Below are 23,288 nucleotides of genomic sequence, written 5' to 3'. Positions count from 1 at the left end.
AGGGCAAGTGATTCGCCCAGGGTCACACAGCTAGTAAGTGTCAAGTGTCTGAGGCTGGATTTGAACTCAGGTACTCCTGATTCCAGGGCCAGTGCTTTATCCACTTTGCCACCTAGCTGCCCCTAAACACTCTTAACTTTAAGATGCCTAGCCACTCTATTCAGCACAATACCAACTTCACTTTGGAGGCACACAGGGTTCCAACTCCTCTGTGAGGGCAATACATTGATAGAAGGCAGTGTGGTATAATTCAATTTACCACAAAGGCCAAAGACCAGCAATTTACTACCTGTGTTTTGGGGGAAATCTTTTATTCTTTCCTGCACTCATTCTCCTAATTTGTGGAATGAGGGATTTGGATTAGATGATCTCAAAGATCACTTCTAGCTCTTACTGCAAAACACTGGGTTTTATGTTCCTACTAAGTGCAGAATATTAAGTATCTCTTTCATATAACTTAAACAACAAAATACAGCCAACTCCTGCAGCTATGGAGATGTGTGCCTGCTAAAGGCCCCCACCAAAACCTTTCTGTGGTGTGGAAGTAATCCCCACTCTCAGCATCAGGCTAGAAAAAGCTTCTCATAGGTGTTTACACAGACAAAATGGGCTAAGTGCAGAGGCCCATCACCAAAAGAGAAGACCACCAAGCGATGAACCTTCTTTGTCCACAGAAGTTTACAATAACACATGGAGAGATTATGATCTAAAAATGAGAAGAGAAGCTTCCATAACAAAATAACCATATCTTCAAATACGGTGTGGTGGGATCTATTTATTTATATTCCCATTCTAACTACTGGTATGATCCTAGCAACATTAACATATCTCACAAGCTAACACACCATGACCCAGATAAAGACATTTCCCAATTAAATATTTTATTGTTTCATTTACCACTATATCATCTATACTATACACAGGGCCCCCAATTTAAAAAAAGAGAAATACAGGCTTGTTCATGAAGTCTATTTTATAGAGCCATCTTTGGGATAACCTTATATAATAAAATACACAACACCAATACACTACTGAAATAAATATCTCTTCCTTGTAGGGTTATCTTTATAACCATTAATTGTCATTCTGACTGATATAATACAGGATATAGCAGCTTTTACTTTATTTGGTCTGTGGACCAGAATGTGTTAATCTCTCATAACAGGTTGTTTCTTAATAGAAGTGGCTATTTGTCAATTCATTCCTGGTTTGACAATTATGTTACACATTGGAGCTAACTCCTGATGGATAACCTTAGCAACAGTATTGAGTTTGTTGGTATAATTAAAGGGTAGCAGCCAAGATAAGTCCATTCTTCAATTACCTATTTTATTGCTTCCCTGACCACAACAGACCATATGTACCTAGTATCAATCCAGTTTCCCTTTATCATCTATTACTTGCACTGAACCATCCTGTTTGATTCTGAGTTTTATTTATCTAAGCCTTGCTTTCACAGTGACCAGAAAAACTCTTGAAAGCAGGGGCCAAACCTTACTTTACACCTTATTTTCACTGTCTCCCTCTACTCCCACCCAGGAAGCCATGAAGCTATGGACTCAATACTGAACTTGACATCAGAAAGGACTCGGTTCATCTCGCCCACTTAGCTCTGTGATCCTGGGGCAAGTCATTCAACTTCCATGTACCAGTTTTCTCATCTGTAAAATGGTAACAATAATCACACCTGACTGGGTTGCTGTGAGAACCATACTGGGATAATACATATAAAAATATTTTGTTAACAGGAAAGTGCCATATAAATGTTAGCTCTCATCATTATTTTTAATTCTCAATCCAAAATCATTAGCCTAATTATTCCTCACAACCCTAGATAAGAAAGTACCCTCCTCCCCTTCAATCTAGTTAGGGAGATAACATACTACAATACATCAAGAACCTGCTTTTGTTGGCATACATAATCCTCCCTTTGATATTAATCATTATAAAAATGCTTGGCATTTATTATCACCACTTTTATGAGGGGGAAATTAAGCCTCAAAGAAATGAAGTAATTTGCCCATGGTCAAACATCCAAGGAAGTTCCAGAAGTGACATGTGAACCCAGGTCTTCTTCACATCCAATGGAACATTCCATTCTATCAGACAGATCACCACATCCCTTAGAAGATGATCCCTGAAATTTGCTATAATTTTAAAAATCCATCATCCTGTAGTATCAAAAGGGCTGCAAACATATAAACAGAACAATGCGAGACTATATGATAAATGCTAAATGAGTGGCACAGCAGGCTTTCAGGGTCACCCTACTCTAAATTCAACAGATTGTTACCTCTGCCATCTTGGTGGAGGAAGAAGGCAGGCTACCATGAAGCTACTTTTTCACGGGATCACAGGATAGCAATGTTAACAATGATGACGACACCAAGCATTTATACAGTCCCTTGTTTATATGCATTGTCTCATTTGATCTTTCACATCAAACCTGTGAGGTAAAGTGCTATGGATATTATCCCCATCTTACATGAGAGGCTGATCCAAGGTTCAAGTGACCCATTCAAAGTCATATTGATAGTTAAAAGGCCTCCAACCCAGTTCTTCCTCATTCCAAATCCCCGTTCCCCATCTAGTAATAGATGGTGTAAACCATGCTGATCTGCATTGGTGCTGGGAGTACACATACTCATGGAAGTGCAGATCTTGGAAGTTACGGGCTCTAAACCATCTCTATAGATCAATGGCTACTTTTTTTCTAAGCAGATTCATTTCCCCACAACAACCAAAACAGACATAAAGTCCCTAAAGTATTTTCCATTTATAGACCCTTCCATTTCCTTCATTATTAGTCATTACTCTAACTGAACAGGCAGTGCATACCAATAATTAGCTAGGCCTTCTAGAATTCACAGTTGGGAAGTGGTTTTTGCCTAAGGGACTCCAACTCCAGTGTGCATAGTGAGTTTTAATGAATATTTACAGATCTCAAGTAAAAATGATCTCACCTGGTAGGTGATCTCCAATCCTAGCTCCCAACACCCTGTACTAGGGACATGGCAAGTTGTTGCCAATTTTAGCCGTGAGTCTGCCTAAGCTACTTCAAAAGGTCTTGTCTGTTCCACAGTCACCATTCTTAAACTTCCTTACCCTTACAGGCCCCAACCTACTGCCTCTTCCTTCCTATTCATTCATTCTCTTAACATTTACTAAGCACCTACTGTGTGCATAGTTCTGTGCTGGGTGCCACACAAAGTTCAGATAAGAAAGGGTGTCCTTGCTCATAGTCTATAAGGCATGTACATACAATATTAAATAGTCTATAAGGCATGTACATACAATATTAAATAGGGGGTTTCATTGGAGAGGTCCAAAAAGGAAAATTCAAAGAGTAAGATCTGTAATGACTGGACAAAGAGATGAAGCGGGGACCCAGGAAGGCTTCAAAGAGAAAGTGGCATTTGAGTCGGGCTTGAATTAAAGACCAGGAAATAACTGAACAAGTCTGAAGAAGAGGAAGAAAGAAATGAAAAGAACAAGGAACAGTGTGAGAAAAGGCTTGGAGGTGACAGAACTAAGTGTGAATTTGTATTGGAGGGTGGGGGGAGGGCACAGTACTATGGAGCACAGAGTAATAAAGGCATAGTTTGACTTCCCTCCATAGATTTCTGCCATCACCAGGTCCTTCTGGACATCTACTGTAAGGGAAAGTCCTTTCCAGATTAGGTGTGTTTCATCTTCATTAAAAGGAAGAGAGATTTTTAAAATGAGAAGGATCTAAGTAAGCTCACTTATCTTTCTGGAAAGATAGCTGATGGGTCTCAGAGAACCGGAAACCATAAGTCAGCTGGGCCACGTCAGAAGGCAATCACAATGTCACCGGGCTTATGTGGAACCCAAAGGGTTCCAGTCTTTACAGAAGTTTACATCTTCATAACAGCAGGACAAAGGGAGGGATACCAAGCAGCGGGGTAACATGGAAGGGGGGTGGTGCAGCAAAGATGGGGAAAAAAGATAAGACGGCTCCCCATTGGGGGGTGAGGGGAGGGAGCAAGGTGATGGTAAAAATTGAATTCCTTTGCTTTGAGAACTGCTACACTATGAAGATAGGAGGGTGTGCTTAACTGCATCATGGTGGGTGCAGATGAGCCCTGGGCATCTGAAAGAGGGATATGATTAAGGGGGATCTGGGGATCTTCACCATCATCTTGTACCAAGCCTGGTTGCTAAAACAATGTGTGTTCCAATTTCTGGAATAAACAATTTTGAAGCTATGTTAAATTTTCCCTGATTTACTGACCTTTTCTACCTTTTTTGCATGTTAGAAAAATACATTTCTACAAAATAAAGGCTATTCATTCTTTTTTTTCTCTTACTGCAAAGCCAGAGTGGATGCTCAATTCTAATAATCAGGGATAGTGACCAATTTAAACTTTATCATCTCTACTAGCCCTCATCCCAAGCATTTGTATAATCAGGAAACTGAAGGCCAGAGAGGTTAAGTGACTGGCCCCTGGGGAAGTAAATGACAGGCCTCAAATTTGAACCCTGAACCTCTAACTCTAAATCCAGTCATCCTTCTAATACTATTATCTACACTATCATCTAGTCTGGAGGTATCCCTGAGAATGAATCCTCTCCACACAGCCCTCTCGAGCAGTCATCCAAATTCAGCTCTCTACTAAGGTAATCTGTTTTCATCGGGAGACAGCTAATTGCTGGAACTTTTTTTTTTCCTGACAGTGACACTAAAATGTCCTTAACCTTTGACCCAGAGATTACATTAGTAAGAAATAAATGACAAAAATGAATACAAAAATATTTATCACAACAAACAACTGGGAACCAATAGGTTAAAAAAAAAATCAACCAAAGGAACAGCTCAACAAATAGTGCTATATGAATTACTGTGCCATAAAAAAATGGTGAAAATTAGGATGATATGAACTGATGCTACAATAATGTAAATGGGGAGAACCACCACCACCCACCACAAAACAAAGGGAACTTAATGCTATGCTATGAAAGTTAAAATGACCAAAGCAAAAAATACAAAAAGGAACCTCCACAGGCTTCTCTCAGAGGCAGGAGACATTCAAGTTGGAACACAGCATATGATGTCAACCTTTTTCAATATCTTGATTAGTTTTGCTGAACTTTGCTCATTCTTTTTCTTTCTTTTAAGGGTTAACTGAGGGGGAAGCTAGGTGACTCAATAGATAAAGCACCAGCCCTGGATTCAGGAGGACCTGAGTTCAAATCCAGCCTCAGACACTTGACATTAGCTGTGTTACCCTAGGCAAGTCACTTAACCCTTACTGCCCTCCCCCAAAAGTCAATTTTTTAAAAAGGGGGGAGGGTTAACTGAGAATGGAAGAGATACATTGGGAAATGTGGGTGAATATGAAAACAAAAGACTGCAATACAAAGTTATTAAAAAAAAATAATTTCTATCCTTCCAACTGAAATCCCCCTAGCACAGTTTCCAGTTCCTTCGATATCCTGGTCCTCTGAACACTCTCCAGCTTGTCAAGTCTCCCTCCCCCCCCCACCCCCCAGGGTTCTGAAACATGGGACCCAGATGTCAGGAAGTCTCACCAAAGGGTCTATAACCACCACTGGAGCTCAGAGAGCTACAAATTGAAGGCTTCTTTGTAGGGGAAAGTAGTACACAGGAAGTGACATAAGTCTTTATTTAAATCTAACCTTAGGGGAAAAGATAATTAGACTACAAGGAAAAACTTTCTAATAATTACAACTGTTCTGAAAAAGTGACAGGCTGAAATGGTGAGCTCCCCATACAGAGACCTTTGGCACTGCCACAAACACCACCTCCACCATCCTCTAGTTTGAGGAAAGACTTTACTAGTCTCAGGAAACAGATTTCCACAGTTGGCACAGACCCCACACATGCAAAGGACGAACTGACAGTTTAGGATTATTTGTTATCTGTTGTTCCTTTAGGACCAACACCCCAAGTAACAGAAGGTGGAACCAGAAAGCCATACAATCTTGAGATGCAAATTTCAATGAAGTTAGGACTACTTCCTACAGGGCCTATCTGAAAAGCCTAAGATTTGGAAAGATGAGGTCATTTGGAAAGTACTGCACCACGCCCAGAAAACTGGCAAAGGTGACAAAATATGGAAATAATCAATGTCCAAAAAACAGCAGAAAATGCACAGTACTATGCTTTGTGGGGCTTTAACCACTGTGGGGCATTTAACCATTCTGGAAAACAATATGGTTTATGCTTTCCAAAAAAAAAAAAAAAAAAGACAGCTCTAAATGTCCAAGTATTTGGATCCTTTGACCTAAAGATATACCAAAATATTAACAGCAGCCCTTTTTGTGCTAACAAGAAGCTGGGAACAAAGTAAGATGCCCATTGATTTGGGGAACAGCTAAACAAATTGTGGCAAATGAATAGAATAATTAAAAGAGATTCTTAGATATCAGTATTAATTTTAAAATAAATTTTTAAAATTTTAGATTAATATTAATATAAAATAGTTGAATACTATTGTGCCTTTGGGAACAATATGAAAAATACAAAGATGCAGAAGACTTATATGAACTGATACAGAATAAAGTAAGTAGAACTGGGAAAACACAGTAATTACAAACAATGTAAACAGCTGGGGGCAGGTAGGTGGCACAGTGGTTAGAGTGCCAGGCCTCAAATCAAAATCAGCTCCAGGGGCAGCTGGTGGCACAGTGGATAGAGCACCGGCCTTGTATTCAGGAGGACCTGGGTTCGAATCTGGCCTCAGACCCTTGACACATACTAGCTGTGTGACCCTGGGCAAGTCACTTAACCCCAATTGCCTCACCCCCCAAAAAAAAATCAGCTCGATATTTACCAGCTGTGTGATCCTAGGGTAAAAAAAAAAAAAAATCACTTAACCTGTTTGCCTCAGTTTCCCCATCTGTAAAAGAGCTAGAGAAGAAAATGGGAAACCACTCCAGTATCTTTGAAAAGAAAACCTCAAACGGGATGACAAAGAGTTGGACATGACCGAAAAACAACAAAGCAAACAGAAAGAATGACTTTTTTTTTTAAAACCAAGAAAACAACTTTATTATAATAATGAACAAGAATAGCCAAAAAATCATCTCCCTCTCCTTTTTTTTTTTTGGGGGGGGGAGCTGAGAACCTATTGTGTACACTGTTTCATATATTGTCAGAAATAGTTGATGTGTTGGTTTTAATGAATGCTTTTGTGAAGAAAGCTTTTTCCTTCTTTTTTTTGTGGCAAGGTTATCAGTTGCTGGGAAGGAAGAAAGAATGTTATGCAAAAACAAAATATATCAATAAAAAATTTTTTAAAGAAAGTCTGGCACAAGCAAATTTTACTTCTGGGAGCTAAGAAGGAACATGGTGGGCAGAATGCTGGACTTGGGTTCAAATCCTGTCTCTGATACTAGCTAGGTTAATATGGGCAAATCCTTTAATCTCTCTAAGAAGCCTTCATTTCCTCATCTATAAAATGAGTTGGACTAGATGACCTCTAAGATCCTTTCCATCTCTACATTTTATGATCCTCAATACCTGCAACTTCTGACAGAATTTTCCCTCTGTTCTCACCTTTCTGTGAAACCGAACAAAATCTCTCCATCTAGATGATTTCCACCAGAAATATCATATATATGTTATCATCTGCCTCTTCCTCTCCCCTTACTCTTTTTATACTTCCTGCCAAATCCCGTATCTCTTATCCATCCCTCACCATTGCCACTACCATCCAAATTCAGGTTATCATCCTCTACATTACTTAGCTTATTATAATTAGCCTTGATTCTCGTCTTTCCTTTCTCTAACCAATCTTCCACAAGGGAAAAAAAAAAAAAAGGTCTGGCCATGTCACTCTACTACTCATAAGTCTTTGGTGTTTTCCAATGCCTTCTCCATCTGGAATTACGAAGCCCTCCAGAATCTGCCTCAAGCCTAATTTTTTTTCCTCTCTTTTTCTTTTTTTTTTTTGCAGGGCAATGAGGGTTAAGTGACTTGTCCAGGGTCACACAGCTAGTAAGTGTTAAGTGTCTGAAGCCAGATTTGAACTCAGGTCCTCCTGAATCCAGGGCTGGTACTTTATCCACTGGGCCACTTAGCTGCCCCTCAAGCCTAATCTTTCAGGCCTATTTAATTTAATACTATTCCTCCTTTCACTCTAATTGCTATGGTCTAGCTAAAATAGATTCCATTTTAATCCTGCCTATTTAACCTCTCTTCTTGGAACGATCATGTCATGAGTTCGAGAGCTCACTTTAACCTGTCTTCTATGCCTCAGTTTTGTCATCTGTAAAATGAGATTTGGCTAGATGACCTCTAAGATCCATTCCAGCTCTCAAACTATGACTTTATCATTAATCTCCCACTTTTCTACATTTGGACAATTTATCCCTCATGCCTAAAATATACTCTTTTCCTCTTTTGCCTGTTGAAATTCTTTTTTTCTTTCAAGACCCAGATTAGGTGCCACCTTCCCCATGAAGTCTTCCTGCATTGATCCACCTGACACTGACCTCCTCTCCCTCCTCAAATGACCTTAGGGTGCTCTTTATGTTTTCTTCAATGCAGAGTGGATAGAATACAAACACTGGAGTCAAGAAGAACTGAATTCAAACCCTCCCTCAAATACTCTCCATGTGACCCTGGGCAAGTCATTTAACTTGTCTACCTCAGTTTCCTTATTTGTAGGATAAGGATAATAAGAGTACCTATATCTTACAAAGTAGCAGGGAAGATCAAATCAGATAACATATTTAAGTCACTTTGCAAACCTTAACAACAGCTAGCTATTATTATAATTATTATTTGTGTGTATATGATTCCATTAGAATACAAGCTTTCTCAAATACCTTTGTATCTACAGTTCTAGGTACAAACAATGTCTTAAAATCACTACTTTCAGGGACAAAAGGCCCAAATAAAACAGCAAAAATATTCCAAACCCATGAAAATGTAACACTCACTCAAAGGAGATACTATATTATTTGCCAATATACAATACAAAAAAGAATCAGTTCCCCTTTTATAGGGGAAGAAACTTGAGGTTTAGAGAGTGAGAGGCTTGCCCCAGGAGACACTGCTGCGCCCCAACCCAATCAGACTAGAAGTACTTGGGAGTCTCCAGCGTGTTCTTGACATTGTCCTTCCAACAGGTGATATAAACCCAGCAGCCAAGAGCAAATAACACTCCCTCAGAAAAGCCCCACTCCATTTAAAAAGTACAAATCAAAACTGATAAAAAGGAACTTTGGGTGCCACCTGTTCTTACATTAAATTCCCAGGTTTCTGAAGAGGAGGAAGTAGGAGAGAAAAGTCCTGAAATTTCTACATGAAATTCTGTTCCCTTCCTTCCTACAGAGAAAGCAAAGTGTTTGGAATTGGGAGGGATGTGGGGGAGAGAAGACAGGCTTAGGAATGAGATGATTCACTCCAACCCAACCCACCCCGCTGAAGCCCAAGGCCCTAATGCTATTCCCTTGCTTGCAGGCACAATGTGGGTCAGATGGGAGTTGGCAGAGACAGAGGCAGCTAAAGTATATAAGGTGCTTTGCAAACCTTAAAGTGCTACATAAATAAATGCCAGCTGAGACAGAAAAAGCAGAGAAAAACAGAGCCAAGACAGAAAGAGACAGATAGAGAGCATGAGATAAGCAGACAAAGGATCAAGGCAATACAGGACAATGGAAAGAACAAAGAAGTTAGAGTAATTATTTAATATGTAATTATTTAACTTAACTGGTGCTTTAAAGTTGAAGAGCACTTTCCATTTTATTTAATTTTCCTAACAACCCAGTGAGGTTAGGCGCCACATTTCCATTAGGAAAATTGTGCAGAGAGAGGTTAAGTGATTTGTTCAGTAAAGTTTCTTGAGATGGGAATCAAACCTAGGTTTTCTGACTCCCTCAAAAAATAACAATCACATATATACTCTACCCATTAGGCAACCCTGCCTCCCATATTCTCCCCTATAAGTTAGAATGACAGCTCTGCTATGTCCTGGCTTGAGTTAAGCTCACTAAACTTCCTTCTATGAGCTTAAGTTTCTTCATCTGTAATTTTTTTTTAGGGCTAAGGGAGGACAGGGATGAAGCAGTTTACAAGGTGGACGAAAATGAAAAGTTCTTTCCAGCTTTAAACTTTATGACCTTAGGAGTGTTAAATACTGCAAATGGCTCAAAGCCCGTTCGAGACTCTCACAGAGTCCTTCCTTGTGCAAACACTTGTACAAAGTAAAGAACCCCATCCTTTAAAAGCACATAATCAGACTTTAGAGGGTTAAGGAATGTTTAATAAAAATATTCCTTTAAATAAGTACACCAACCTTCCTAGACCATTTCTCCTGAGGGTCAGAGCCCAGAAATGGCTTTTGTTGACTTAACAAGATAGCAGGTTCAGAGCTGAAAGGCACTGTAGAGGTCATGTCCCTGAACACTGTTTTATAGACAGCCCTAAAGACAGAATCACAGCTTCTAGAGGTCAGCCAGGCCAGCCTTCTCATTCTGGAGGAGGAAACGCAGGCCTGGAGATTCAAAATGACTTGCCCAAGGTCACATAACTAACAAGATTTGACCCCAGGACTGACTCCAAATCCAGTGCTCTTTCCTCCATGCCATGCTATCTGCCCTGTGAAAAAGTAGGTTCTTTTTAATTACTTCAGAGCTTTGGATGGAATCCAAGGTGAAGCACTTATACAGAATTCTGCAAATAATGTTACAGTGAGGTTTCATTAACTTTAGGCTATATGGAAAAATCCCTTGTTACTGAAGATAGCCCTTACTCATCTGCTCAAGGGAAAAAACAGCACCCTAGACTAATTAACCCTTATAGAGTACACTAGAAGCAGGCTCTTCTTATCATTCTCTGGCTCATTTGTTACCTGTTCCATCAGGTGTAGACCTCACAAATGTGGGCAGCATTTTCACAGAAGCTGTGGGGTGAGTGTCAGCCCCAAGCCCTTTCTCCATCTCCTTTCGGAACCGTTTAGAGACCTCCTGGAGAGTTTCATCTGAGAGACGCATGTGATAGAGGTACTGATCAACCTGGAAGAGGAAAACAAAACCAAGATGGCTTTAGAAGCAGCCCTGTCTGTGCCTTGCAATATTTCCCATCCTTCATGTTCTTACATTATTAAATGTTCTCTCTGCTTTCCAGGAAACACTCTCTCTCTCACTCTCTCTCTCACACACACACACACACACACACACACACACACACACACACACGCACGCACGCACGCACGCACGCATGCGCGCTCTCTCTCTCTCTCTCTCTCTCTCTCTCTCTCTCTCTCTCTCTCTCTCTCTCTCTCTCTCTCTCTTTCTTTCTCCCCCTCCCCAGCCCCTCTAATTCGACCCTACCCCTACCAAGCCCACAGACAATAATCAAAGCCTGGAAAACAGGCTTTGTCTTTAGTTCTCCGGTGCTTTTCATATAAAGCTTACTGATCTGAAAATAATTGGCAAATAAACAAATGAAAAAAAGCATTTATTAGGCACCTCCTATGTATGAGCCAAGTCCAAGAGAAGACTCCTTATACAAATAAGAATTTTCCCAAGGTAGAAGCAACAAAGAAAGGGCTGGTTCTCTTTCTCTGGAAGTCTTCAAGCAGGGACCCAATACGTCCAATGTCAGAATTGCCATTGAGGGGATTCCTGGTCCCCCAGAGCAGCACCTCTGACTCTTCAACGTCATTAGCTGGAATATGAAGCAGTATGCCTGCTCCCTTCTGATCCTGTCTTGTCATCAAGGAACCTCGCTTGTTATTGGCTCTGACCGCTGCTTTTTGTTGATCTAACAAGTGAGACCCAGAAAAGTTAAGCAGCTTACTGAAAATCCTAAAAGGCAGTAATTCCCCATCTGTGTGCCACAGACCCATGAAGAGACTTCAAGCTACTTCAGGATCCCTGGAACATGGAATTTTGAGCTACGATAACATTTACCTAGTGCAAAGTTCTTTATATATATTAGCTCATCCGATCCTTATACAACCCTGTGAGGTAGCCACTATTCTCCCCATTTTCCAGATGGGAAAAAAATAAGGCTGAATCATAGAATCATAGATTTAGATCTAGTAGAATTTAAAAATAATCTAGTCAACCCCCTCAGTTTACAGAGGAGAAAACAGAGGAGTCTGAAAGAAGATGCCCAAAGTCACATAAAGTAAAAAGATAAAGAGAGCCTGGCAGCTCTGATTCCAAACCCAGTGCCTTTTCTACAGTAGCTCTTCATGTTATCATATGCAGGGCACTGGAGGTTTTTTTTTCAACATTGAAACAAGAGTTTCTTCATATTGAAAATGTCAGGTTATGTGGTAATATGACAAAGCTGGGTCTCCTGATTTCCTATCAATTGTTCTTTCACTCCAGATTAAGTTATTTTATGCCATAATTTTCCTCATGATTGAAAGACCCAGGAAAACATTTCATGGAGTAGTTGGTGATTTTAAAAATACATTCCAAATGACAAGGGCTCAAAAGAGGGGAGACCCCCATGACACACTATGAAAACCCAGCACATATCTAACCCAATGATTTACTGTTTCCTGTTCTCTATTGTATAGCGTTGTAGGCCCAGGGATCTGAGCATTTCACAGATACGGTGGTTGTTGTTCAATTGTGTCTGACTCTTCATGATGCCATGGACCAAGCACACCAATACTGTCCATGGAATTTTCTTAGCAAAGATACTGAAGTGGTTTGCCATTTCCTCTGGTGGATTAAGGGAAACAGAGGTTAAGTGATTTGCCACAGATCACAAAGCTGGTAAATGCCTGAGGTCAGATTTGATATCAGGTCTTCCTGACTCCAAGTCCAGTGCTCTATCCACTGAACCACCTCACTAAGGTAAATAGGGACAAAAACAATCTTAAAGAAACAGCTAGGTGGCACTATGGATAGAGTCCTGGATCTGTAGTCAGAAAGATCTGAGTTAAAATCTGGCCTTGTATATTTGTAACCTATGACTCTGGGCAAGGCATGTAACTAACCTCTTTCTGACTTAGTTTCTTCAACTTTAAAATAGAAATAACAGTACTTCCTAGGGTTGTTGTGAGGATGAAATGAGATTACATTTGTTACAAGGCACTTAGCATAGCATCCCAACACATAGTAGGTGTTTTAGTTCCTCCTTCTTTCCATCCTTCCTTCCTGTACAACAACCTAAGGACAGAGGGCCAGGAGACAGCCACTATGTTAAGGATCAGAAGATTTTTTTTTTTTTGGTGAAGCAATGAGGGTTAAGTGACTTGCCCAGGGTCACACAGCTAGTGTCAAGTTTCTGAGGCTGGGTTTGAACTCGGGTCCTCCTGAATCCAGGGCCGGTGTTTTATCCACTGTGCCACTTAGCTGCCCAAGACCAAAAGATTTTTGCAGAAAAGAATAGGGAAATCTCAGAAAAGGCCTCAACAAATCAATGATAATAATAGCCTGTCCATGATGTTTCAAAGATTCATAAAGCACTTTCTTCATTCTCATCAGCTCTATGAAGTAGTGGCAATACTATTGTGCAAATTTAGAGATAGGGAAACTGATGCTCAGAATCCACTTTGTTTTTTGTCATTGTGTCAGAAAAGCCACAGAGCTGAATCCAGGTCTCCTAGCCTCCAGATGTCCAATATTACACCACTTAAATCATGATTAGAATGATGCTATGGTGAAAATCACATGAAGTTTTGTTTTATTTTATAACTTCCCCTTTATAAGCAGCAACGGATTCCAGAAGGACCCAAGAAATAATAGCACCAGGCTAATTCTCCTTATGAAATTTTTTTCTGGTTCAGGAAACCAAAATCCTTTCCAGCTGAAATCCATCACACTCTCCTATGATCAAGCCTATCCAATTAAATGTTACTTATTAATTGGGATCAAATTGCACAAACCAGCCCCTTGCTTTAATCTTATTAAGGAGCCTTCACTCCCCAGTATGAAGTTATAACAGCAGAAGGCTGAAGGTTAGGAAATGGCTAATCTTGCAATCGATCCCTTATCCAACCCTCTGGAAAGGATTCAACCAGAAATGACAGAAATGGGCAGGTAAGAGCACAGAGTAGACATCTAGAATCAGAGAATTGGTAAAACTGGAAAGGGCCATAGAGCAGAGGACACAGAATCTTCAGATCCAGAAGAGTCCTTAGAACAGAGAACATGAGACCCAGAAAAACCCTTGGTAAGGTGAAAAATATTCAAAGAAAAAGGGGAGGGTTGGGGAAGAAGGAAGAAGAGAAAGGAAGAAGCATTTAATCAGTGCCTTATAGCCCTGATTCTTAAACTGTGGGTCATGGCCCTATATGCGGTCAAGTAACTGAATGGGGAGGTCACAAAAAATTTGGCAATAGTAAAAGGTTATATATAACTATTTTATATACCTATATACTTGGATCACATAAAAATTTCTCAGGGGAAAAGCGGTTGGGAGTGGAAAAAAAGTTTTCAAGAAGCCCTGCCTTAAAAATAAAAAAAAATTTTTTAATTAAAATAAATTTTTAAAAAATTTTAAAAAGAAGCCCTGCCTTATAGCACTTTATAAATATCATTTCATTTGAGCCTCACAACCCTGTGAGGTAAGTGCTATCATTATCCTCATTTTACAATTGAAGAAACTGAGGCAGAGAAAAATTAAGTGACTTGCCCAGCATCACACAGCTAAGTGGCTGAGGTCAAATTTGAACTCAGGTTTTCATGACTCCAGCCCAAGCTCTCTTTATCCACTGAGCTAGCTACCCACCTAAGAAAAAAAAAAAAAGGGGGGGGGGTCCTTTAGAGTCTGCCACATGAAGATCTGTTAAGCAATCCAGGAAAGAAGAATCAGAGAAGTGACCTCAAGTATTTGAAGGGCTTTCCCTTTGAAACAGGAACTAAACTTGCTCTGCTTCAGATTTTTTTCCACCATAGCTGACAAATACCTGCACTGAAGTTTGGACCCAGGAGACCTAGATCTTCCTGGACTTATCCAGTCACTTTGGAGTGATGCATGTAGACAGAAGCATGAGACGGGCCCTGCTCTTTAAAAGTACACTGTGGGGGGCAGCTAGGTGACGCAGTGGATAGAGCACCGGCCCTGGAGTCAGGAGTACCTGAGTTCAAATCCGGCCTCAGACGCTTAACACTTACTAGCTGTGTGACCCTGGGCAAGTCACTTAACCCCAAATGCCTCACTAAAAAAAAAAACAAAAAAAAACCCAAAAAACCCAAAAGTACACTGTGGGAAGAACACTTTATGCTCAGATCAAGGCCTTGGCAGCTTACTTCAAGGCCCTAGCCCAAGGTCTTGGTCATGCAACCTACAGGCTGGTATCTTGGCTTTCCTAGGCAAGGCCTCCTTTGTGACTGCACGAATAATTCTCATGGGCATATTAAAGCTTGTTAAAAGACTTGTTGCATCAGACTACCTAAAAATTATTTTATAGAGTCAGAAAAAATAATAACAAAATTCATCTGGAAGAACAAAAAGTCAAGACTATCAAGGGAACTAGTGAAAAAAATGCACAGGAAGGTGGGCTAGCCATGCCAAATTTGAGGCTATACTATAAAACAGCAGTCATCAAAACTATTTGGTACTGGCTAAGAAATAGAGTAGTGGATCAATGGAATAGGTTAGGCACAGGAAAGACAGCAGTAAATGACTCTAGTGATCTATTGTTTGATAAACCCAAAGACTCCAGCTTCTGGGATAGGAACTCAGTCTTTTGACAAAAACTGCTGGGAAAACTGGAAGAGAGTATGGCAGAAACTAGGCATAGACCAACATCTTACACCGTATACCAAAATAAAGTCAAAATGGGTACATGATTTAGACATCAAGAATGATACCATAGGTAAATTAAGAGAGGAAGGAGTAGTTTACCCCTCAGATCTATAGAGAGGAAAACAATTTATGTTCAAACAAGAGATAGAGATTATGAAATGCAAAATGGAAGACTTTGATTACATTAAATTAAAAAGGTTTTGTACAAACAGAAGCAATGTAGGCAAAATGAGAAGGGAGACAGAAATCTGGGAAACAATCTTTACAGCCAGTATTTCTGATAAAAGCCACATTTTAAAAACATATAGGGAACTAAATCAAATTCACAAGAACAGAAGTCATTCCCCAATTGAGAAATGGTCAAAGGATATGAACAGGCAGTTTTCAGATGAAGAAATCAAAGCTATCTATTACCGTATGAAAAAATATGCTCTAAATCACTATTGATTAGAAAAATGCAAATTAAAACTCTGAGGTACCACCTCACACCTATCAGATTGGCTAATATGACAAAAAAGGAAAATAATAAGTGCTGGAGAAGCTGTGGAAAAAATGGAACACTAATGCATTGTTGGTGGAGCTGTGAACTGATCCAACCATTCTGGAGAGCAATTGGGAACTATGGCCAAATGGCTATGGGACTGTTCATACCCTTTGACCCAGTAACACCACTACTAGGTCTGTAACCCAAAGAGATCATAGAAAAGGGAAAAGGACCCACATGTACAAAAATATTTATAGCAGCTCTCTTTGTGGTGGCAAAGAATTGGAAATCAAGGGAATGCCCATCAAATGGGGAATGGCTAAACAAGTTGTGGTATATGAATGTAATGGAATACTATTGTGCTATAAGAAACAAAGAGCAGGAGGATTTCAGAGAAACCTAGAAAGACTTACACGAACTGATGCTGAGTGAGAGGAGCAGAACCAGGAGAACATCTGTCTTGGAGAGGGGGGAGGGAAGGGAGAGAGGGAGAAAAATTGGAACTAAAAGTCTTATGAAATAAATGTTGAAAACTATCTTTACACATAACTGGAAAATAATAAAATACTTTTATAAAATAAATGAATGAATGAATAAATGATTAAAGACCTGTTGCAACTGAAGAGGTCTCCCCCATGTGTCCTTGGAAGATGCATAATAATAATGCAGAGGCCTACAATGCCAATGTCCAAGAGAATGGGTCCATCAATTTATGACCAGAGCCTTTCCTTTGATCCCCCTTTTGGTTGTTGCTGCTGCTGTGGTGGGCTAGACGAAGTGTCGCCCAGGCTAACAGAAGGTCAAGAGGTTATTAATGCTCTACTTCCTAGCTTCTTAAACTGTGGGTCACAACGCCATATGAGGTCACATAACTGAATGTGAGGGTCGTGAAAAATTTGGCATATACCCCGGGGTAGCAAATGGAAAGTTTAAGAAGCCCTGCACTACCAGACTCCTAGAGAAGTTCCCCATTCACAATACCAGGCTTTTGGGTTTCTGTGGTCTACTGTTAAAAAACAAACAAACAAAACACCTTGTATGTCTGTATACTTTACCATGCTACTTCAATTAACATACAACAGTTCAATCTCAATGCTCAACAGCAGTCCATACATGCTCAGTGCTCAGTGAAAGGTGACATTGGAGGCAACCAAGACTAAGTTCAAGGCTTTCTACCCACACCCTAGAAAGGGAAAGAAAGGAGTCATCCATCTAGGAAGGAGAAGGAAATTCTTCAGATTTTAGTGATAACAGAAGCTATGTATATATCCTATTTAGATGAAACCTCTTTAGCAACCCAGAATAGATAAGCACTTCCTGGTTGGGTAATCTTGGTCTTTTTCCCCATAGCCATACCCCTTGGACTATGCTACTTCCTCTATGGTAGGGGAGGGGAAGGTACGGACACTGACAGAATTACCACTGGAATAACACTAGGTAAAGATCTAGATTTTCACAAGAGGTAAACTAATTTCTATATTCTCTTGCAAGATACCAGTTTTCACCAAGAGCAAGAAAAGTGATACATAAATGAGTTATTTGAATCATACTGGTATCTTGGTATCTTGGATAGGAAGCTTGAAAGTGAAGACCTGGACTCAGATCCTGCCTCTGTGACACACCTCTGGCCCTCACTTGACCTCTGGGTGCTCTAAACCAGTGCTGTCAAACTCAAATAGAAATGGAGCCACTAAACTATATACTGATTTAGAAAACCACCTACAAGTATTATCAACATTCTAATGTATTTTTATTTATTTTGGTAAATATTTCCCAGTTACATTTTTCTTTTCTTTCTTTTTTTTTTTTTTTTTTGGTGAGGCAACTGGGGTTAAGTGACTTGCCTAGGGTCACACAGCTAGTAATTGTTAAGTATCTGAGGCCGGATTTGAACTCAGGTCCTCCTGAATCCAGGGCCAGTGCTCTATCCACTGTGCCACCTAGCTGCCCCTCTGGTTACATTTTGTTTGTTTTTTGCAGGGCAATGAGGGTTAAGTGACTTTCCCAGGGTCACACAGCTAGCAAGTGTCAAATGTCTGAGGCCAGGTTTGAACTCAGGTCCTCCTGAATGCAAGGCCAGTGCTTTATCCACTGTGCCACCTGGCTGCCCCCATCTCCAGTTACATTTTAATCAAGTTTGATCTCACTAGGAGTAGGGTTGCCAAGTGTTTGACAGCTCTGTTCTAGAACAAAGATACCAGTGTTGAAAGAGTCCCTTTTGCCAATGAAATCACAAGTTTAGTCCCTACCCTACCCCAGACCACACTATTATGTTCACTTTGCCCAATCTTGTCTTAAACATCCTAAAAATCCTACACTTTGAGCATCTTCAGAGGTTCAGGATGGGTGATAATGAAGGGCAAAATATTTGACCTCTACTCTGATCTAACTATCTCATTCATTCAGAGAATCAGTTCTGGAAGGCACCTAAGAGGTCATCTGATCCAACCCATTCATAAAACGAAAATCCCTCTATGCAGCATCACCTACAAATGGTTGTCTACCCTCCATCCAAAGACTTCCAATAGGGAACTCACCACCACTTTTGGATGGCTCCAAATGTTAATGTGTCTTCCTTTATATCAAGTCTAAACACACCTCTCTGCAGTTTCCCTCTCCAATGACCTATTCTATAATACAAGTTCAAGCCATCTTCATTTAACTTACTTATTGTGTACAAGGTGCCATGGCCAAGGCAAATAATTGTAAACTGAGAACTTCCCTTCAGACATTTATAATATAGTTAGTGAAATAAGACAGGTACAACTATAGTGTAAGTCTTTAAGTGCTATGTGAGTTGTTCAAGGCAGTAAAAATTATATAATGATCAAAGTTTAAAGGAAAAAGAGGAAAAGAAATTTCTCTGGCTCCATAGACTGGACTAGCTTTTTCTAAGTCCCTTTTCCTTATAGGCCATGATCAATTTTTCCTTAAAATATATTGAAATCACCCTTGGGCCTTAAATTGGCTCAGGGTACTAAGGTCTGAACCACTGGCTTAGCTTCCTCTCTAGTGGCCTAGGTACAAAAAGCTAGCCATAAGGTCACAGAGGTACTATGTGGCAGAATCACAATTGAAACTCAGGTCCTTTAACTCTAAAGTCAGCACTCTTTCTTTTGACTGGAACATTCTGGTTGTGGTGAGTTTTATGTGAAATAAAGATCATAAAACACTTTGCAAACTTGTTTAAAATATTAAAGGGAGTGGCAGAACAAATTCTAGCACATGAAGGGAATGGGATGCATTCTTACATTGTGCTGTAAGAAATGAGGGGGAAAGAGCATTTCAAAGAAACAAGGGGAGACATGCAAAATGATGCAGAGTGAAGTGAGCAGCACCAGGAAAACAATTTTTATATGACATTAATAGTACAAAAATAAAGTTTTTTTAAAATAATAAACATTTTTATTTAAAGTTTTGAGTTCCAAATTTTATCCGTCCTTCCCTCCCCTCTCCCCTTCCTGAGGGGGTAAGCAATTAGATATAGGTTATATATGTACAATTATGTAAAACATTACCATATTAGTCATTTTGTATAAGAAAACTTGAATAAAAGAAAAATGAAAGAGTGAAAAATAGCATGCTTCAGTCTGTGTTCCGTCAATATCAGTTCTTTCTCTGAAGGTAGATAGTATGCTTCATCATTAGTCCTTTGGGATTGTCTTGGATCATTGTATTGTTGAGAATAGTTAAGTCATTCACAGTTCTTCATCAAACAATATTGCTGTCACTGTGCACAACGTTCTGCTTCTGCTCACCTCACTATACATCAATTCATAAGTCTTTCCAGGCCTTTCTGAAATCATCATGCTTGTCATTTCTTATAACACAATTAATATTCTATCTGATCAACTAAACAACCAACCATGATTCAAGTTTTGGGAAGGCTGACCACTTAAGTTCAAAGAATTGGCTGTATAAGATGGCAGCCAAAAAAGCTAACACAAATTTGGGCCATTGCATCAAGTCATAATAATGACTTACACTTACATAATCCTTTAAGTTTTACAAAGGACTTTGCATGCCTTATCTCACTTGATCCTTGCTATAACACTAATAATCTATTGGTATTATCCCCAAATAATTAAATTGTAATTTAATAATTATTACTTTTGAAGTAGAAGAAACTGAACATCAAATGTTAACTTTCCCTTTCCCAAGTTCACATAGCTAATAAGGATAACAAAGCAGGATTTAAACCCAGAACTTCATGACTCCAATTCAGACATTCTTTTTATTACACCAGAAATCCTGGTGAGGCCACGTCTATCCTCGTATGTCCACTTTCTGGTGTCTGTCCCATTTTAGAAAGAAAACTAACTGGCTAGAATAGGGATTCTTAGCCTTTTTTGCATCATAGACTTCTCTCTTGCTGTCTAATGTTTTAAAATATAATAAAGTATATAGAAAAATAAAGGAAACCAAGGAAAATAAAGATGTGAATTTTTCCTATGCAAGTTCACAGACCCCAGGCACTCAGAGGTGCTAGAACATGTCCAGAGAGGGTGACCTGGATGAACAAGGGTCTGACAGAAGGATCCATTGAAAGATGGACCCTGTAAAGACCTGTAGTCCAACCCCCTTGTTTTTACAAATGAGGAAACTGAGGCCTAAGGAGGCTAAATAGCAATAGATGTAGAATTAAGAAGACCTAGGTTTAAATTTCAGCCATGGGGCAGTGGGCAATTAAGCCTGTCTCTCTATTTGTGAAAAGGGAAATAATAATAGCACCTATCTCCCAGAATTGTGAAGATTAACTAAGATGAAATATATAAAGCACTTAACAAACCTTAAGTTAGTATATAAATGTTAGCTATTATTGCCCAATGTTACTTAGGTGCTAAGTAGCAGAGCTAGACTATGAATATAGGTACTCTGTCTCCAAAGCCAACACTTTCCATTGTACCATAATGTTTACAAAAAGCTAGGGATGTTTAACTGGAAGAGAAGTCCTAAGAGGAAGGAGGGGTATTAGGGGAGAGAGAAAGATTACACTCATTCTGCCTGTTGCTGGAGATTAGAGTTATAATCAAGTGTAAATTACAGGGTAGCAGATTTTTTCTTGACAAAATTAAAAAAAAAAATGACCACGCAAAATTATCTCACAGTAGAACAAGTTGTACTGAAGAGTAGAGTAAGCTCCCCATCACTGGAGGTCTATAAGCAGAAGCCAGATGACCAGTCATCAAGGATACTGTAGAGGGTACAAATACTTTGGGCATGAGTTAGAAGACTTGACCTCTGAGGTCACTTCCAACTCTGTCTGCTAGTCCATCTCTATGGTTTTGTTTTTTATAGAGTCTATATATTTAGAACCTCAAGGAAGTAGGTGGGAGCAAAGATATCATAAGATAGTATATAGTAGTAGTCCATCTGACCCATGAAATGCTATAAACCATATCCTTTAAAATATGGGACAATGTGGCTAATTATCCAAGCAAAAAGCCTGAAACTGGGATCCCAGAATCATAGAATCTCCATGTTAGTTCATCTGGTCCAATCTGTAAGCAATAAGAATTCTCTCAAAATACCCAACATAAGTCATTGCTTGAAGACTGACTGCTATTATTTTCTTCAAACACACACCCACTCCTTTTTTTCTCCTCTTTAAAAAAGAGAAAACTCAGGAATGCTTTGTGAGGGTTAAATAACATAAGACTGAACAGTGAATAGCAGTGTTTGGGGCTGGTTTTCCTAGCTCCTTGCTGTGTAAGCCAGTAATCCTTAGAACTCATACCACTGCACAGGTGGGTCCATTGTACCATCCCCCAGCCACACCCCTCAGTTTATAGATGAGAAACCTGAGGGCTAAGAGAGAGGGGGTGACTTGCCCAAGGTTCCATAGCTAATAAGTGGCAGAAGGTAGATTCAAACTCAAGCCTCGTGACTCCCAACCTACTGTACCATTGCAGCCACAAAACTGCTCTTTCAAGGTAACATTTTATCTGTAACATGTGAAGAGGCGCTCAGCTGGACCAGGTGGCCATTGAGGATGTTTCCAATGCTGACATTTTAGCAATGGAGGAATGAATGAATGGTCAGGAGATTCTGGTTCTAGATCCAGATCTGCTAAAACTTGCAGATGCTGTAAAGAGAGCACAGGATCTAGAATTCAAAGATCTGCATTCAAATCCTGAGTCTTCAACTTATTAAGCCATTAATTATCTTAATATTTCTGAATTCTGTATATGCCTTAAAAAAATAACTTAGAGGTAACATAATGTGTGAATCAGAAAAAATGCTTAGCAGTTTAAATCCAAATTTACCTATGAACATGATTTCCAGAGCTTTCCCTAAATGTAAAATGAAAGATCAATTCCATGGTTTCTATGGTCCCTTTCAGCTCCTTATACAGTAGCCCAAGGTTTCCTAAGGTTCAGTCTGAGGAAGTTCTGGTTTATTTCTCCAGTGACTTAGGACAGATGTTATTCATTGTTAACTCTCTCCTACCCTAAGTATCTCAGTTACAGTTTCTATTTAGATAAAAAACAAAACAAAAACCCTAACAATTAGTGTAAATAAGAAAGAATGCTTTGCAATTTAAATCTAAGTTCAGCTACAAACACCAACTCTGACTGCTTCCTATATGCTAACATATAATATATATTTACAGTTTGGTTTTTAAAATGTTCTCAGAAGAGAATTCTGCCACTGAGAACAGTTGCTGAAATTTAAAAATACATTATCTACACAAATATAAATATATATTTAATAAATTAATATACTAAATAGATAACATATTTGTTATATTTTCTAATTTAATATTATTATTATTTATATTTAGTTTAGCATCAGCTAGAGGGCGCAATGGGTGGAGTGTCAGGCCTGTAGTCAGACATCTTACTGTGTTCAAATCAGGGCTTAAGACACTTACTAGGTCTATGACCCTGAGCAAGTCACTTAATCCTGTTTGTCTCAGTTTCCTCATCTGTAAAATGAACTGGAGAAGGAAATGGCTAACTCCAGTATTTTTGCCAAGAAAACCATAAAAGGAATCAGGGTCATAAAGAGTAAGACACAACTAAAAACAACTGAAGAACAAAAGTATATATCTATTTATGACATATTGTACATAATTGTGTATAATTACATACT

The 23,288-nt window shown here is 39.4% G+C and overlaps 1 protein-coding gene across 2 annotated transcripts in view; it reads right to left on the bottom strand.

Annotated features, from left to right (window-relative positions):
• The window catches only part of HK2 (hexokinase 2), a 93,701-nt gene that overhangs the window by 56,035 nt on the left and 14,378 nt on the right, over positions 1 to 23,288 (bottom strand). The window contains exons 1-2 of one of the 2 annotated variants that reach the window (XM_043987078.1): positions 11,092 to 11,153; positions 10,845 to 11,007 (exon numbers count right to left, since the gene is read on the bottom strand). In XM_043987078.1, coding sequence (XP_043843013.1) covers positions 10,845 to 10,986 — 142 coding nt within the window. In that variant the 5' untranslated portion in view covers positions 10,987 to 11,007; positions 11,092 to 11,153. Of the gene's footprint in view, positions 1 to 10,844; positions 11,008 to 11,091; positions 11,154 to 23,288 lie in introns of those variants that run through there. The other variant, XM_043987077.1, reaches the window with a different exon arrangement.

Source organism: Dromiciops gliroides, chromosome 2 (assembly GCF_019393635.1).
Source record: "Dromiciops gliroides isolate mDroGli1 chromosome 2, mDroGli1.pri, whole genome shotgun sequence".
NCBI lineage: Eukaryota > Metazoa > Chordata > Mammalia > Microbiotheria > Microbiotheriidae > Dromiciops > Dromiciops gliroides.
The sequence above is the reverse complement of the archived record's forward strand: the minus strand, read 5'-3'. Positions and strand labels throughout refer to the sequence as shown.